This window comes from Colobus angolensis, unplaced genomic scaffold (genome assembly GCF_000951035.1).
Source record: "Colobus angolensis palliatus isolate OR3802 unplaced genomic scaffold, Cang.pa_1.0 Scaffold40, whole genome shotgun sequence".
Classification (NCBI taxonomy): Eukaryota; Metazoa; Chordata; class Mammalia; order Primates; family Cercopithecidae; genus Colobus; species Colobus angolensis.
Window position 1 is genome coordinate 7,047,368 of NW_012117377.1, and position 19,354 is coordinate 7,066,721.

A 19,354-nucleotide genomic window follows, 5' to 3' on the forward strand; every position below is an offset into this window, starting at 1 on the left:
CGTCTCAAAAAAAAAAAAAAATTTTTTGTGTAGAAACGGGGTCTCAGTGTATTGCCCAGGGTGGTCTTGAACTCCTGGACACAGGTGGTCCTCCCGCCTCAGCCTTCCACAGTGCTGGGATCACAGGTGCGAGCCACCTTGCCTTGTCCCTGGTCGAGGGTCGTGACTGCAAGTTGTCCAGGTTCTTGGCATTTTGAACAAAGAATTGGACAAAATGCCCAGCAAAGCAAAGAAAGTGTGAAGCAACAAAAGAACAAACGCAGGGGTTCACTGAAAATCAAAGTACACTCCGCAGTGTGGGAGTGGCCAGAGCAGCAGCTCCGGGGTCCACATGCAGAATCATCTTGGGTCCAAATACCCGCTAGAAGTTTCCCATCGGCCACTTCATGTTCACCTATGTAAATGAAGCGGTAGCCCACAGTCAGTCTGAATGGTTGCAGAAGGCAGTCAACCAGAGGCTGAAGTGAAGTTACAAAGGTCACACTCCTGTGCAAACAGGAGTTGGTTCTCACAGCCAATCAGAGGCTAGGGTGAAGTTACAAAGTTATACCTCTACGCAAAGACTTGGCAGGCAATCAGTCTGGTTGGTTGTGGACAGCAACCATTCAGAGGCTGGAGTGAACAGATGCAAAGGAAGACAACCTGCAGTCAGTCTGTTTTTTTGCAGACAGCCGATTTCCCATCTGCCTCCCAGAGAAGGTAGCGAGTTTGCAAAGGGAGCAGCCTCTGGTCCTTTTGTTACTTAGGCTGGAAAGTTAGGGTTTTCCTTTCAATTGAGTTCTAGGAAGTCAGTGTGAAACAGCCTTAGGTTCCCTGCCCCAGACCCTATTCCCCTGCCTCAGCCTGGCCTAAAAGCTTTACTTTAATCTTTAATCAATTCACTTCATTCAAAGTCTCATTTAGTAGAAAAAGGTTAACCAACCTTAATATTGTATATAATTTTACCAGTTATTTTATCTTTTTGTTTCATTTTCTAGTTCCTGTCTAATGTCTTGTTTTCTTATTTCTAAACTTCTTTCTTTGATTTTCGTCATTAAGCTATGAAGTTTTTTTTCCTATCTCCTGTAACTTTCTTTTCATCAATTTCAGTGTTTCACATTTTTCTCTTCAGCTGTCTTCCTTTGCAGACCTTGATCCTCTTTCTCAGAATTAATGGCCTGATCTTGTCCCGACCTGTGCTGCTTCTCGTCTTCTCTTTTACTCTCAGCTCACCTTTAGGATCCTCACTACTCCTGAGGCCGAACTGTTAGCAATACGGTTTCCTCCACTGTGGCCAGGATCCCAGCTCCGTCCTGATACCATCTGGACATATACAGGCCCACCTGGCCCCTCCTGCTGTTTTCCCATGTCCTTGGCACCGGAATTACGATGTGAGAATAGTGCATAGGATCATTCGGTCATTTGTGCCTCTAGCCCTGTGTTTCAGGACATGGGAGGACAAGGGAAGCTCTGAGTCGTTTTTGCTTCTGCTATAATTTCTTTTTATTCTCATCTCAAGGAATTTGGAAGGCCTTTTGAAATAAATGCATCTCATTCCATTATCATTTGAGGAAAGAAACATTTGAGAAGAAAGGGCGATTAAACACCACCTCCCTTCCCCTACCTCATTTGCCCTTATAGTTTTTTCTTCTCACTTACTCTCTTATATTGCCTTTACTGGGCAACTACGTCAGTGAATTGCCACTGAAAGGCACCTGACCGGTGAGCTGCCTTGGGGTGAGGTCAGTGTGATCCTTCAGCTGGGAGCCATTGCTCCTTTTTAGAGGGCGAGCCATTGCTTCCGCTGATGAGCCGAGCCTGGAGTGCAGCGAGTCCATCTCAAAACCCATGTCTTCCAGCAGCAGGGAGCCCCTCACAGCACTGCTTTCATCAGCGTTCATGAAGGATGAAAAGGGCTTCGTCTTTTCCATACACACTTGACTCTTGAGCAGTGTGGGGGTTCGGAGCACTGATCTCCCCTACAGTTGAAAATCCACATATAACTTTTGACTCTCCGAAAACACAACTAACAGCCTGCTGTGGACTGAAAACCTTACTGATGACATAAACATCAATTAACACATATTTTATATGTTACATGTATTATCGACTGTATTCTTACACTAAAGTAAACCAATGTTACTTTAATAAGAGAAAATATTAGGCCAGGCGTGGTGGCTCACACCTGTAATCCCAGCAGTTTGGGAGGCTGAGGCAGGCGGATCACTTGAGGCCAAGAGTTCAAGACCAGCCTGGCCAACATGGTAAAACCCTGTCTCTACTAAAAATACAAAAATTAGCCAGGTGTGGTGGCAGGCACCTGTAATCCCTGCTACTTAGGAGGCTGAGGCAGGAGAATTGCATGAACCTGGGAGGCGGAGGTTGCAGCAAGCAGAGATGGTGCCATGGCACTCCAGCCTGGTCGAGAGAGCTAGACTCTATCTCAAAATATATGTATATGTGTATTATTAAGAAAATCCTAAGGGGCTGGTGCAGTGGCTCACACCTGTAATCCCAGCACCAGCACTTTGGGAGGCCAAGGCAGGTGGATCACTTGAGGTCAGGAGTTTGAGACCAGCCTGGCCAACATGGTGAAACCTCGTCTCTGCTAAAAATAAAAAGTAAACTTAGCTGAACGTGGTGACACATACCTGTGATCTCTGTTACTTGAGAGGCTGTGGCAGGGGAATCACTTGAACCTTGGAGGCAGAGGTTGCAGTGAGCCGAGATGGTGCCACTGCACTCCAGTCTGGGTGACAGAGAGGCACTCTGTCTAAAAAAAAAGAAAAAAAGGCCGGGCGCGGTGGCTCAAGCCTGTAATCCCAGCACTTTGGGAGGCCGAGACGGGCAGATCACGAGGTCAGGAGATCGAGACCATCCTGGCCAACACGGTGAAACCCCGTCTCTACTAAAAAATACAAAAACCTAGCCGGGCGAGGTGGCGGGCGCCTGTAGTCCCAGCTACTCGGGAGGCTGAGGCAGGAGAATGGCGTAAATCTGGGAGGCGGAGCTTGCAGTGAGCTGAGATCCGGCCACTGCACTCCGGTCTGGGGGACGGAGCGAGACTCCGTCTCAAAAAAAAAAAAAAAAAAAGAAGAGAAAATATATTTACTACTCATTAAGAGGAGGTAGATCATCACAAAGGTCTTCATTCTCATCTTCACATGGAATAGGCTGAGGAGGAGGAGGACGAGGAAGAGGGGTTGGTCTTGTTTCAAGTGGCAGAGACAGAAAATCCACATCTCAGTGGACTTGTGCTGTTCACACCATGTTGTTTGAGGGTCCACTGTGCCTGTCTTTTACCTGCAGGGAATGGTGGACTGACACACAGCCTCTCTCAACTTTCACTTCAGGAAACCATATTTTAGATCTATCCAGGGTTGCCAAGTTTCTGAAGTACTGAGTGAAAATGTTGTAACTAATATATTTTGTTATGAAACTGAGGATTAAGACATCCTTCCTAACAAGCTTTTCAAGTCAAAGTGATACAGATAGTGTAACACAAAATAAATTGTTTTATAAGTAGTTTATTTATATGAGGCAGGATTTCTGTTATTGTTTGCTATTACTGTGGTTTTGATGAATGAGAGTGAAATGTGCATATCTTTTTTTTTTAAATAAAGTCTTTTTATTTAAAAAAATTCAAACTTCTAAACTGTAAGAGTGGTGCCCTGAACTCCTGCGCACTTTTACTCAGATTCACGAATCCCTCATGATCTGCCACATTTGTTTTCACCTCCTCTTTCTCCTTCTCCCTCTCTCCCCGTTTCTCTCTATATATGCACAAACACACATACGTATTTATACATTTTATTATTATTGTTATTTTCATCATCACCATTTTGCTAGACTATTTGAGAGTAAATTGTAAATATTGTAACCTCTCCTGGAAAAGGTTCACTGTGGATCTTTCTTTCTTTCTTTCTTTCTTTCTTTCTTTCTTTCTTTCTTTCTTTCTTTCTTTCTTTCTTTCTTTCTCTCTCTCTCTCTCTCTCTCTTTCTTTCTTTCTTTCTTTCTTTCTTTTTTTAGAGAAAGGTGTCTGGCTATATTGTCCAGGTGGGAAATGGACGTGAACTCCTGGGCTTAAGTGGTCCTTCTACCCCAGCTTCCCAAGTAGCTTGGACTACAGGTGTGCACCATTGGGGTCTTCCTTCCTTTCTTTTTTTTTTGAGACAGAGTCCCACTCTGTCACCCAGATGGGAGTGCAGTGGCTCAATCTCGACTCACTGCAACCTCTACCTCCTGGGTTCAAGGGCTTCTCATGCCTCAGCCTCTCAAGTAGCTGGAATTACAGGTGTGCAACATCATGCCTGGCTAATTTTTGTATTTTTGGTAGAGACAAGGTTTTGCCATGTGGGCCAGGCTGGTCTCGAACTCCTGGCCTCAAGTGATCCGCCCACCTTGGCCTCCCAAAGTGTTGGGATTACAGACGTGAGCCACTGTGCCCGGCCTCAGTGTGGGTCTTCTAAGACAAGAACATTCTCTTACATAAGCCACAGTGTCTGTGTGTTTCTTAGAAATAATCTTAGAGTCAGAGCACTTGGGTTAAGATGTCATTTGGCTCATTCCTCTGCTTCTTGCAGGTAAATTTCTAAACAGTACAAAACTGATATTTTCTGGGACTGATAAACGCAAATTCTTATGGGGGCCAGCCTGTGATATAAAAGTGAGAATCAGAGTTCGTACAGTGCTCAGGACATGTGTGCATGCCCCACCTAAACAAATAACGCCAATCCTAGACTAAAGAAAACGGAAATAAGAAGAAATAAAAAACAGAAACAACAACAACAAAAAATATCTGATGGCCAAGTTTGTCACTTGGGTCAACAGTTTGCGGCCCTGGATCTATGGCGAGAGCTCCCGTGGCGTGGGATATCCACAGCTGTCTTTGGAAGCACTGTGTTATCGTTAGAAAGTTCTCCGTTAAGTCTGAATGCGTGACTGAGATTTATGAGAGGCAGCAGTTGCAGTGGCGGGTGGCATGGGTGCTAGCCTGGGTGTGTGAATCCCGTTTCTACCATTTGCTCCCAGTGTGATCTTGGGAAAATTTCTTAACCTTTCTGTGATTCATTTTTCCTCATCTGTAAACTAGTACCTGTCGCACACAGCTGTCAGGAGGAAGAAGTGGGGAAGAATATGTAAAGCACCTGACACCAGGGTCTGGCACACGCCATAAGACACTGTTGAACTGGATTCTGCTAACAGGAACCTGATGGCTAGAGGCTATTTCTTCTCACACCCATGCAGATCATGATCCTGGAATAAGGGGAGAGGGATGTGAGGACTGTTCCTCCTAGAAGACCTAGAGGAGATGTTCATTCTTGAGCCAGAAAGCTGCTTAATCTACTTTTCTCCCATTGTGAGTGGCTTTCTATTGTTCTTACCCCCGTTTTGTTTTTTTTTTTCTTTCTTTCTTTTTTTTTTTTTTTGAGACGGAGTTTCGCTCTTGTTAGTAGAGATGGGGTTTCACCATGTTGGCCAGGCTGGTCCCAAACTCCTGACCTCAGGTGATCCGCCCGCCTTGGCCTCGCAGAGTCCTGGGATTACAGGTGTGAGCCACCGCGCCCGGCCCTCATCCCCGTTTTGTATTCATTGTTCTTGTCAGTCTTCTCCCCCAGCTCTTACCTGTATTTTCCTAGTGCCAAGGGGGTCACTGCCTGAATATTAACTATACATGATCCCTGACGAGTTATTTAATGTCTTTGAGTTTGAGTTTTCTATCTGTAAAGTGGAGACAATAATAGTACCTCCCTCCTAGTTGTTGTGAGGGTTCAGTGAGTTAATCTGTGGGTCACCGTGTCAGAGAGTCCCTGGCACACGGTGAGTGCTGTGGAACTCTCTGCTATTGGTTAGGATGCGCATTCTCTTTCGTAGCCACATTTCTCCGTGGTGTACTCTATGCTTATGATCTACATTTTCTTTTTGCTGGCTGGCTTCTGGAGTTTCTTCTTCCTCTTTTTCTCCTCTGCCAGTGCTCTTATTAAGGTCAGGGGCTTCTTTTTGTCCAGATCTAAGACTCTGCTTATTCTCTCAGCCTTCTGTAATATTTTATTTATTTATTTTGAGACAGAGTTTCACGGCTCACTGCAGCCTCAACCTCCTGGGCTCAAGTAATCCTCCCACAAGTAGCTGGGACTACAGGCATGTACCACCACACCCACACCCCAGTAATTTTTTTTTTTTTTTTTTTGAGACTGAATCTCACTCTGTCACCCAGGCTAGAGAGTGCAGGGGCACAATCTCAGCTCACTGCAGCCTCTGCCTCCTGGGTTCAAGTGATTCTGCTGCCTCAGCCTCCCAAGTAGCTGGGATTACAGGCATGTGCCACCACACCCAACTAATTTTTGTATTTTTAGTAGAGACAGGGTTTTGCCATATTGGCCAGGCTGGTCTTGAACTCCTGACCTAGTGATCCGCCTGCCTTGGCCTCCCAAAGTGCTGGGATTACAGGCGTGAGCCACCGTGCTTGGCCTCCCAATAATTTTTTAAAAATTTTTTGTAGAGATGGGTTCTTGCCATGTTGGCCAGGCCACCTTCTGTAATATTTTAACCTGTAGCAACCTGGCCAGGCTCGCACCTTTAATCCCAGTACTTTGGGAGGCTGAGGTGGGAGGATCACTTGAGCCCAGGAGTTCAAGACCAGCCTGGGCAACATAGTGAGACCCCATCTCTATTAAAAAAAAAATCAGCTGGGCGTGATGATGTGTACTTGTAGTCTCAGCTGCTTGGAAGGCCGAAGCAGGATAATCACTTGAGCCCAGGAGTTTGAGTCTGTAGTGAGTGTGATCGTGCCACTTCTCCAGCCTGGATAACAGAGCAAGACCCTATCCCCCCAACCCAACCCAACCCCCCCCGCCCCACCAAAAAGGAAGACAAAACTGTGGAGATTATTTTGCAGCCAGAAGCATGGGGGTAGGGGACAGTAAGGAGGTTACTGGAGAAAGGGAAGTGGAGATGAGGAGGGAAAGGAGGGAGTGGGAGGGAGACACTGGCTGATTGGCTGAGCAGTGGAAGGCTAGTGATGGCAGGATTCTGCAGTGGTGAGGCGTGGGGTGGATGAGTGCGACATGAAGCTGACAGTTACAAGATAAGCCATTTAGAAGAAATACTGTGATTAGTGAAAGGAAGTCTGGAAATAGAATGGTTGAGAGTGGCAAAGCACCTATCAATTTTGTTCAAGATAAGGAAGATACCTGAATATTTCAAGGCAAAAGAGGAAACAGCTAATAAAGAAAAGAATGAAGATACTGAGAGGGAGAGGTAAGCATGTGAAGAGCAAGAGCTGAGTGTGGAAACGAAAAACTAAGCGGTAGATTTGCCTCATTGAGGAGGAGCACTTTTAATTTCTCCAAGGCTAAGAGCACGAGGCAAGAGCTATAGGACATTCCTCTAAAGTGGTACAAAGCCAGCGACTGTAAAAGTGACATGAGGATTAATCATAGCACCCAGTGATTGTGCAGTTCACGTCTGTTGAGTGAAATGGGTGATAAGGACGTTTTCTGAGATGAAGGGAGTGAATACTTTGGGGCTTGAGGCAAGAGATGCTCCAGAATAGCTGTTTTGAGGGAGTTTGCCGGGAGATCAGCAGACGACTGAGAGGATTGTTGGGCCACAGCCAGGACAGACTTGATGTTGGATGGGGTGAATCTGTAGTAGGCCATGGTATTTTATTTTATCTTATTTTATTTTATTTATTTTATTCTTTATTTATTGCAGCAGTGCTTTGCAGGAACAAAGAAAGTGAAAATTAGAGATGTTCAGGGTTATGGATTAACAGGAGGCAGGATGGAGGGTGAAGGGCCCAGAGAGTTCAGGGTGGTGACAGTGGCCATTTTGAGTGGCTGAGTGTGGAGGATTGAGCAGCCGTGTGTAGATGAACTGCCGAGCACAGCTCCACGAGTGAGCCTAGGCCATACTAGTGGAGGAACCACGCAGCCAACCCGCAGAATGGTGGAAAAGAATAAGCCCTTGTTGATTCCGTCCCTCTGTGGCAGACAGCTTGTTATGCAGCAGTAGAGGATGCACGCCATGCCTCATGTTGACTGCACACAGCAGGGGGCCTGAGGCAAGGGAGCCTGGCACAAAAGCAGAGGTCAGTCAGATGGAGAAACTGGGCAGGTGGAGAAGAATAGAGGGGGTCTCTAGGGGGCACCCAGAAATATCCAGCACATCAGGAGAAGGGCAGGTTTTTGAATGTGAGAGTGAGGAGGAGGCTTGCCATCTTGAGATATACGGGCCTGGCAGCAAGTTGTGGCGATGTTAAGTAGTAGAGGGAGCCCAGACACAGCTCAGACTGTCTCTTTTCTTCCGTCCCTGTCGCTCTCAGCAGAGGACCTTGCCCTGTGCTACCCAGAGGACAGCGAAGTCTTTATATGCGAGTTTCTTCATCATCCCATTTCCAAAGACAAACTAGGGCTACAGATAGGAATTGTATGCTACAACTTGAGAGAACAGATAAGTCACATTACTTTTCTAAATCCGATTAAATCTTGTACCCCTACTTGTCAAGACCAATAAAAAGTTAGTAGTTTTTGTGGCTTCTTTTAGTCTCTTATATTGTACAGTAAGTTTTCTCTTAACCTTTCAATCAGTTGTTGTAAACTGCACCTTTAAATGAAATGACATATAGCAAGTCTTTGAATAATGTTGTTACAAAGTTAATGAGAAAAGAAATGGTTTTGTTATATGTCCTTTTGCTTGCAGTTGCAGTTTCCAAGAACCCATCAATGATACTCAGAGAAGACTTGCTGTTCTGGGACCGCAAGGCTTAGTGCAGTCTCTGGGAGAAAGTAGAGAGAGGAAAAGCATTGTGTTCATGAGCTGTCTAGGCCTGAGACAGGGACAGCATCCATGTCATCTACATGAGGCCCAGCCGCAGGGAGCCTTAGCACAGCTTCCAGGGCCCAAGAGCTCAGTGAGGACATTGGCTTTCCACAAGAGGAAGGAGGCTCGTCAGTGCAGCAGAGGAGGAGGAGGTGGGTGAGATGTAGGTGAGCTCGTGGAGCAGTTTGTGGGTGTACAGGGTGAGTTCTTGAGGAAGCCATGGTTATTGTTCTTTAGGCCACTCTGGCCTCATCAGCAAAATAATCTGCCTTCTTTTCTTGTATCATGAGGCCTTTGTTATTCGAGACTAGAGAGAAAGAAGTTGCTTCCTGCCTGGAAGATGTCCCATCATGTGGGCTTTGTTTTCTGTGGTCTACCCGGGCAGGTGAGACCGTAGCAGATTTGCTCAGCAAAGAAGAGGATGGTGATGGGTTCCTCAAGGGGATGTGGAAAGCGGGAGAGGGAAATTTCCTGCGATAGGGAAGAACTTGCCGTTCTCTCACATGTAGCAGCTTGCAGGTGGCAGGACCTAGGATGGGGGTGGCTGCGAGAACACTGAGCACTGAGTGGCCCAGGCCTTCTCACCCTCTCCGGAAGCCCACCCACCCGGTGAACAAGGCCCTCATCAGCCTGAAGCCCACCCACCCGGTGAACTACGCCCTCATCAGCCTGAAGCCCACCCACCCGGTGAACAACGCCCTCATCAGCCTTCTTTGCAAGGGCTCATTCCCAGTAGCATTGAAATATGCTTGCATCTTTCAGGTTTTCAGTATTAAAAAAGAAAAAATATCCTGTTTAACACCATGTTCCTCTCCAGACACCCCTTCCCTCCCCTTTACTTCTGTTTGTTTTTGGGATTTTTGTTTGTTTGTTTTTTGAAGTGGGGGTCTGTGTATGTTACCCAGGCTGGAGTGCCGAGCGCACTGGCTGTTCACATCGTGATCTCTGCTCACTGCAACCTTCACCCCCACTTCCCCTGGGCTCGAGCAATCCTCCCACCTCAGCCTCCTGAGTAGCTGGGACTGCAGGCACCTGCCACCACGCCTGACTTCTCCCCTTCACTTCCTGACCCACTGCAATCTGATTTCTCCTCCACCTTCAACAGAGACTGCTGTTGTCAAATCATAGTTGGTCTCCTTTTTTACTAACTCCAGTGGATATTTCTCAGAATTTACCTTCCTTGACCTCTCAGCAGCATTGGAAAGCCAAGGATGACTTTCCATTTTCTTTTTCCTTAGCCTCCATGCCATGGCCCTCTCTTGGATGTTCACTTCCCTCTCTGGCTCTTCTGCTCCGTCTCTCATGCAGGTTCCTCTTTCTTGGATCATTCCTTGAATGTGGGTACTCCTCAGACCTCTTCCTTGTCTTTCCCAGCCAATACATTCTACTTAGAGGAATTCTTCTGCTCCTGTGCCTTCATGACCAGATCCACATCTCCAGCCAGATCCTTCTCCCGCACTTCACACTCTTATGAGTATCAAGTCTGTGATTTGATTTTACCCCACTTGTAAGCTGGTAAGTTAGCTTGTTACTGTTCCGTGGATGTTGGCACAAGACTTGAGACTCCTGGGTCAGTGACAAAGGACTTCATTCCTTTTGGCACAGCAGGCAACATGAGCATCAGCTTGTGGGTGACAGTTTCTCCTGCCCTCACCTTTTCCTGGTGATGGGCCCAGCTGGGTGCCTGCACAGGCAATGGTTGGCATTACAGAAAGGTAACAGAGCTTTCAGAACAGAGAATTTCAGGGAACATAACAGGGGATATCTACTGCTTTTATAGCAAACAGGAAGCAAGCCTGCTCTTTGGCCTGGAGGGAGACATTGCATCATCTCTCGAGGCTGCTCACTGCGAAGTAACCCTGAGAGATGGTCAGGGTTTTCATGGCATAACCAGCAAGAACAAGCATGTTGGAAATTCAGCATGTCCCAGATAGAACTCTTCATCTCTCTCCACCCAAACTTTTTTACTTCCTTTTAAAAATTTTATTTTTATTTATTTTGCACATTTATTGGTATTTCTTTTAGAGACAGATCTCACTCTGTCACCCGGGCCGGAGTACAATTGCAGGATCATAGTCCACTGCAGCCTTGAACTCCTCGGCTCAACTGATCCTCCCGTCTCTGTCTCCTGAGGAGCTGGGACTACAGGCACATGCCACCACACTCAACTAATTTTTAAAATTTTTTGTAGGCATGGCGATCTTGCTGTGTTGCCCAGGCTGGTCTCAAAATCCTGGCCTCAAGTGATCCTCCCACCCTCAGCCTCCCAGAGTGCTGGGATTATAGATGTGAGCCACTGCGCCTGACCTGTTTCTCCTTCCGTTTTCTAAACTCAGTGATTGATGCAGTCCTTGATATTGGTAACTCATCACCAACTGATAAGAAATTCTTAACTCTTCTGACCTTCTTCTCCCTCATGAAGTCTGACGACTCCTTCCAGCTCTCTCTTAGGTTCATTTGCTCTTCTTGCCCCTCGCTGCCTATCCCTGGGTCAGAGTGTGCTTCTCTTACGTGTTTAGGACAATTATAGCCTTTTATCATCCAGCCAGAATATTCATTTTGTGAAGTTCTAAGTTGTTTTATTTAAAAATGTTTTTAGAGACAGGGTCTTGCTGTGCTGCCCAGGCTAGAGTGCAGTAGCCATTTACAGGTGTGTAATAGCTCACTGCAGCCTTGAACCCGTGGCCTCCAGCCGTCCTCCTGCCCCAGCCTCCCTAGTAGCTGGGACTAAGGTACTTAATTTAAAATGTATGTGTTCATTTGTTTGTAATACCAACGATTCAAAAGGTAGATGGTGAAAGGACTTCCTCCAGCCTTTGCCCCTGCCACCCGCTCTCTCCAAGGCATTCTCCACCCTCCAGTGAATGTTACCAGGTCTTCGTGTATCCTGTCAATACTGTACCCAAGGTAGACATTTTATACTCAGGTTACGCAAGTACCGTATATGAGACTGTGACACAAATTTCCACACCTTACATTTGCTTAATACTTTTTTTTTTTTTTTTAGAAAGACTCTCACTCTGTTGCCCAGGCTGGAGTGCAGTGGCGCCATCTCGGCTCACGGCAACCTCCGCCTCCTGGGTTCAAGTGATTCTCCTGCCTCAGCCTCCTGAGTAGCTGGGAGTCTCTCAGAGAGGAACAAGGAGGCTTCTGTAGCTGACGCAGCACAGTGAAATTCTCACTTTCTCCTTATCTGCTCTCTTCTCACAGTCTGACTCCTGATGGAAGCTCTTCCCTAGAAAAGCCCTGTGCAGAAAGAGTTTGCGTAGTATATCATTTTCCATGTTCTGTTAGCCACATTTTTTTAAGTTAAAAAGAAACAGGTTGTTGAAAGAAAAACTTTAGATGAATGGAATTTAACAGAATTTAACTGAGCAAAGAACCATCTGAGAATCAGTTCACCTCTCCAAGAAAAGGAAATGGAAGCGAGGTGCAGAAGCAGCTGGCCTAGTTACAGCTCGAAGTTGGCCTCCTTTGAACAAGGTTTGAAGCATTGGCTGTGATTGGCCGAAACGCTGGGACTGGGGCATGAGTAGGTTATGTCCGTAACAACATCCAGTTAGGCTACAGTTCACTCTATATGCAGAAACCTCTAGGTCAAGCTTAAAACATGTAAGGAGGCAGCTTTAGGCTAAACTTGTAGGTTGGTGCAAAAGCAATTGCAGTTTTTGCCCTTTTAATGGCAAACCCGCAATTTCACACGAACCTAATAATTTAACACAAGTAAAATTAATTTTAACAACGTATCTTATCTAACCCAATGTGTCTAAAATGTTATTTCAACATGTAACCAATATTAAAAATTATTAATGAGCTGTTTTGCATTTTCTTTTTCATACTAAGCTTTTGACGTCAGTGTGTATTGTACACTGGCAACACACGTCCATTTGTAGTCATCACATTTCAAATGTGTAATCGCTAGATGTAGTTGGTGGCTGCTGTTTGGTCTAGCGTGGGCCTAGAATTTCTCTTTTCCCCCATCTTGTCTCCTTCAAAAATCTTTTTTTTTTTTGGTAATTTAAAAAGTCAAGATACCATGGTTGTACATATGTATGAGTTCCGTGTGCTATTTTGATACCTGCATACAATGTGTAATGGTCAAGTCAGGGTAATTGGGGTATCCATCACCTCAAACGTTTATCTTTGTGTTGGGAACATTATAATTCTTCTCTTCTTGATGTTTTGGAAATAGAATAAATTATTAACTGTAATTTTCCTACTGTACTATCAAATACTAGAACTTACTTCTTCTATCTAACTATATTTTTGTTCTTATTAATCAAATTTCTCTTTGTCCTCCTTTTCCTCTTCCCTTCCCAGCCTCTGGTAACCACCATTCTACTCTCTACCTCCCTGAGACCAACTTAGTTAGCTCCAATCAGTGTGAGAATGTGAGATTTGTGTTGCCCGGCTTCGAAACTCTTGCCTGCAGTAAGTGTGAGAGTGTGCGATTAGCTGGGTGCAGTGGCGCACATCTGTAGCCCCAGCTACTTGGGAGGCTGTGGTGGGAGGATCACCTGAGTTGTCGGAAGTCAAGGCTGCAGTGAGCCGAGATTGCATCGCTGCACTCTAGCGTGGGCAACGAAAGTGAGACCTTTTATAATAATAATAATAATACCTTTGCTATATGAAAGAAAAAAAAACAAGAAAACAGGGAAAACAAGGAAATATGCTTGACGTGAGGATAGTATTTGTTTTGTTGGCCCTTCATTTATTAGGAAGAAAAATCAGTAAGTGAAAAGAATCCTATATTCCATAGTTACTGATTTTAGATTTTACTTTCAAGTGATACTCATTCTGCAACCTCTTTCAGTGAAGAAATTTAAAATTCTTATTTAAAATGTTTTCTTTGTAAAACAGGGAGTAAATATAATACCGCTAAAATTATCCAGAATGGTAAAGAAATTAACTATTCTAGTTAAGTGAATATTTGTGAAATTAAATTAACTTTCAAACATTACAACTTTAATTTTAATGATTTTGAATGGAAGTATTTCGTAATCAATTACACATCCCCTGTCTTAATATTCAGAGAGTCCTGAATAGCATTTATACTTTTCTTAGGTTATTTGTGGAATTGGACTACATTATGATGGGGGCAGGGAGAGGCGAATAACTAGTATTTATTGAGTAGCTGCTCTGCCAGGAGATGTGCTTTGTTTTATGATAGCTCTTCTTATTTAACCCTTAGTGTGTCCCCCATCCTGGTTCCTAGTGTTTGAAGGAAGTCACTGTGTTTTACCTACCAGGGAGGCTTATGTGCACATTGATTAGGTAGGTGACCTCTCCAATCCAGTAAGTCACAGAGCTGGGATTTGAACCTTAGTGGTTTGGTGCTAGAGGCCATGCTTTTAACACTCTGATACTAATGTCAGCTTCACCGCAAAACTCTGCGGTAGACATTTATCATCCCCATTTTACAGGTGTGGAAACTGAGGCTCAAAAGAGTTAAGTAACACTTAAAGTCAGTTGGTACATGGCCAACGTTTCTTTTTCTTTCTAGAACTTTTTTATATTGGCTCAGGCAAGGCATTTGCCAGTGAATGAAGCCATTTCTTTCATATTTCTTTGGTTCACTTAGCCTCCATTTTCTTTCCCCAGAAAACATCTTTTATAATCATGAGGCAATATTGGAGTGATTTCGTTTCCTACGTTACACAATATGCTCTGAGATAATTTGGAGAAACGTAGCCTTTTCAGAGTTTATATTCTAAAACCATTGAAAACTTTTTTTTTTCCCCCAGAGAGATCGGAACAATTATCAGGTCATTAGGATGCTGCCCTACTGAAGGAGAGCTGCATGATCTGATTGCAGAGGTGAGTAGGGTGAAAAAGTTTCATTCAACCGGCTCTCTGTGTGACAGCTACTCCTTGTAATTAAAAACAATCCTTACCTGAAACTAAAAAAAAATGCCCTGAACTACTGAATGTACTCAGTGGAAATACTAGGATAACTATTCATATTAGCCAACCAACAAAATCTGAAAGAGTTAAGAGCAGATCTTGAAGAAATGACTATGAACAAGTAACACAACTGATCAAATAAAGAACCCACTGTGGAAATGATCCTCCCTGTAAAATCAGTTGAAGACAGGCCAGTAGATGCAAGGGGCTGACCGTATGCAGAAAGGCTATTGACAGAGGCAGTAAGGAATTTTTATTTATTTGGGGAAATAACACTAACGTTTAGAACAAATGGTAAACAGAATAAAATATTAAGAATGAACTTTACGTTGACCAGAGAGTCTGAGAATTTTAAAAACGAGTCATGTGTAATAGTGGAGATGAGTCTGTGAAGAGAAGGATCCCATAAGGCAGTGAGCAGCCCGAGATGAGAGCGCTTCCGGCTCCGTTTGACTTTCCAGAAAGATCTCTGATCTCGTTTCAAATGCAGCATTTGGTTCAACAACAGAGACTTTAAGGGGGAAAAAGCTACCTGGCCAGGAGAAGAGTCTTTTCAGAATTGCTTATCTAGGCACAAAGATTTTGGCGAAGTCTGGGATGGCAAAGGGGGTAAGAGAGACAGGGAGGGAAGTGGAATTTTATCTGTTTATTTTGCACCTAGCACGGTACCTGCTTGTTCAATATTAAGTTGGAGAGAAGGAATTGTGACCGTGGTGAGTCACTTAACCCCTGTTGAGTATCAGTTTCTCCATAATAATAACTAGTTCAAAGTTTGCTTCAAAGATAAATGAAAGAAGGTACAAGAATACATGTTTTGAACCCTAAAGCATCATATAAAGTTAAGGAATGGAAGATTAGAAAGATGATTCTGCTGCACAGATATTAGCACCTCGGTGACCAAAAAGCAGTAGCAATGTTTTTAAGCATTTGGAAATGTTTGGTAAGGAATCTAAGTTGTAAGAACACATTGTTTCTACCTTTTGGGGTTCAGTAAAGCTGTTTTTACCAAGAGTAAGAGAAAAAGCTTGTTTTTCCTGAATTGGTGCTCACATTAAAAAAAAGATACTGATTACTGCCTTAAAGTGTATCTGCACAAAGCTGGAACTAGTGTTAGGGAGAAGCGAGCTGGCACTGTGGAAGAGGTAAGAACTAGAGGATGAATTTACAGCGAAATCATCATCATCACATGCTCAGGATAGTAAGTGGAGCAATAATGAAAAATACCTCTGAAGGTCAGAAAAGGAGGAGCTCTAGAGTCTAGTCCCTTTATGGTTTGTGTATACGTTTTAATCTCTACCAGGAGTTAGCAAATCATGGCCCCTGGCCAAATCCTGCCCACCACATGTGCATGTAAATAAAGTTTCACTGAAACACAGCTAAACTCATTTATCTGTATGTTATCTATGGTTGATATAGAACTACTGACTACACGGGCAGAGTTCAGTAGTTGCAACAAAGAACCTACGGCTTGGAAAGCTCAAGATATTTACCATCTGGCATTTGCAGAAAAAGTTTGCCAACTCCTGATCTATGGGCTTCTGTGCCAAAGTAGACCAAATACCACATCTAATACTAGAAGATCTGAGTTCAAACTCCACAGTTACAACTTAGAGCCATGTGGCCCTCCATGAGCCACTTAATCCTTCAAAGCTTGGTTTCACATCTGCAAAAGGAGTATAATAATATGAAAGTGATTTTATGAGGATTAAATTTAATAACCGAGGAATCAACTGTTACTTGGTGGGCATGTAGTACATTCTTGAGTTTGCTTGCACTGCAGGTGGCTCTCTAGGATAATATCTCCACTGGTTTGGGCAATTAGCCACAGTGGGTGCTTAGGTCCTAAAGTTTTATTTTATTTTTACCCTTTTTTAGGGACATGACACAACCTTTGAGAATTACAGATATTTAGAATACTTATTTACCAATAGTGGTCACTGAGCTATTAAGCTCTGTAAATATTTTTCTGTATTTGTATACCAACACAATTTACTCTAATTAAGTTATACTGATAAACAGCTTTGGGTATAACTACCTTTTAAAGAACTTTTCTAAATAAATGAGTGGGAAAAAAGCACATAAAAAAAGCACAAATTTGATGAATACAAGTATGTATTTGTACATATTTAAATACATTTAATAGTGAATACATACAAACACATTTAGAAAATCAAAGCTCCATAAAAGTCAACATCTAGGGGTAAATGTCATATTGCTAAATGTTCTGTAATAGTTTCAGAGATCAAACTATTTAAATGTATGTGTGTATATGCTTTAAAATTGTTCTATAAGGCTGGGTGCAATGGCTCACGCCTGTAATCCCAGCACTTTGGGAGGCTGAAGCAGGTGGATTACTTGAGGTCAGGAGTTTGAGACCAGCCTGGCCAACATGGTGAAATCCTATCTCTACTAAAAATAGAAAAATTAGCTGGGTGTGGTGGTGCACACTTGTAATCCCAGCTACTTGGGAGGCTGAGGGAGGAGGATCACTTGAACTCCGGAGGCAGAGGTTGCAATTAGCCGAGATCGCACCACTACACTCCAGCCTGGTGACAGAGCAAGACTCTGTCTCAAACAAACAAACAAACAAAAAAGTTGTTCTATAAAAACTTGAAACTTGTGTGAAATTCTCTGGTTGTCATGTACTTGAACTTTAGTGTAGACACATTCTTTTCTCTTCAATTTCTTTAACTTTCAGCCCTTTGCTTCCTGAAGATCAATTTCAAATCTGGTGTTTCTCTTGAAATAGATCATTTAAAAAATCATTTAACTTTGATCCATACAGTTCATATTCTATAAATAGCAACTTCCTGCAAATACTTTCTGCCTTTTGGAATATCACAAAAACGGGCAACTGTGAGAAGGATTAGTGAAAAATCTTGCTGACATATAGGCTACCAAATAATCCTTCTTTTAATATTAAGTTAGAGCCTTCTAGGGTCTTCAGGTATGGGAGCTAGAAGGAGATAATGGCATTTTTTTTTTTTTAAAGTTCTTTTTTTTTTTTTTTTTTTTTTGGTAATTTAAAAAGTCAAGATACCATGGTTGTACATATGTATGAGTTCCGTGTGCTATTTTGATACCTGCATACAATGTGTAATGGTCAAGTCAGGGTAATTGGGGTATCCATCACCTCAAACGTTTATCTTTGTGTTGGGAACATTATAATTCTTCTCTTCTTGATGTTTTGGAAATAGAATAAATTATTAACTGTAATTTTCCTACTGTACTATCAAATACTAGAACTTACTTCTTCTATCTAACTATATTTTTGTTCTTATTAATCAAATTTCTCTTTGTCCTCCTTTTCCTCTTCCCTTCCCAGCCTCTGGTAACCACCATTCTACTCTCTACCTCCCTGAGACCAACTTAGTTAGCTCCAATCAGTGTGAGAATGTGAGATTTGTGTTGCCCGGCTTCGAAACTCTTGCCTGCAGTAAGTGTGAGAGTGTGCGATTAGCTGGGTGCAGTGGCGCACATCTGTAGCCCCAGCTACTTGGGAGGCTGTGGTGGGAGGATCACCTGAGTTGTCGGAAGTCAAGGCTGCAGTGAGCCGAGATTGCATCGCTGCACTCTAGCGTGGGCAACGAAAGTGAGACCTTTTATAATAATAATAATAATACCTTTGCTATATGAAAGAAAAAAAAACAAGAAAACAGGGAAAACAAGGAAATATGCTTGACGTGAGGATAGTATTTGTTTTGTTGGCCCTTCATTTATTAGGAAGAAAAATCAGTAAGTGAAAAGAATCCTATATTCCATAGTTACTGATTTTAGATTTTACTTTCAAGTGATACTCATTCTGCAACCTCTTTCAGTGAAGAAATTTAAAATTCTTATTTAAAATGTTTTCTTTGTAAAACAGGGAGTAAATATAATACCGCTAAAATTATCCAGAATGGTAAAGAAATTAACTATTCTAGTTAAGTGAATATTTGTGAAATTAAATTAACTTTCAAACATTACAACTTTAATTTTAATGATTTTGAATGGAAGTATTTCGTAATCAATTACACATCCCCTGTCTTAATATTCAGAGAGTCCTGAATAGCATTTATACTTTTCTTAGGTTATTTGTGGAATTGGACTACATTATGATGGGGGCAGGGAGAGGCGAATAACTAATATTTATTGAGTAGCTGCTCTGCCAGGAGATGTGCTTTGTTTTATGATAGCTCTTCTTATTTAACCCTTAGTGTGTCCCCCATCCTGGTTCCTAGTGTTTGAAGGAAGTCACTGTGTTTTACCTACCAGGGAGGCTTATGTGCACATTGATTAGGTAGGTGACCTCTCCAATCCAGTAAGTCACAGAGCTGGGATTTGAACCTTAGTGGTTTGGTGCTAGAGGCCATGCTTTTAACACTCTGATACTAATGTCAGCTTCACCGCAAAACTCTGCGGTAGACATTTATCATCCCCATTTTACAGGTGTGGAAACTGAGGCTCAAAAGAGTTAAGTAACACTTAAAGTCAGTTGGTACATGGCCAACGTTTCTTTTTCTTTCTAGAACTTTTTTATATTGGCTCAGGCAAGGCATTTGCCAGTGAATGAAGCCATTTCTTTCATATTTCTTTGGTTCACTTAGCCTCCATTTTCTTTCCCCAGAAAACATCTTTTATAATCATGAGGCAATATTGGAGTGATTT

At 43.1% G+C, this 19,354-nt stretch overlaps 1 protein-coding gene across 1 annotated transcript in view; it reads left to right on the forward strand.

Annotated features, from left to right (window-relative positions):
* Window positions 1-19,354, forward strand: part of EFCAB2 (EF-hand calcium binding domain 2) — a 142,190-nt gene that overhangs the window by 94,588 nt on the left and 28,248 nt on the right. The window contains exon 4 of the mRNA XM_011955726.1: window positions 14,548-14,620. Coding sequence (XP_011811116.1) covers window positions 14,548-14,620 — 73 coding nt within the window. The remainder of the gene's footprint in view (window positions 1-14,547; window positions 14,621-19,354) is intronic.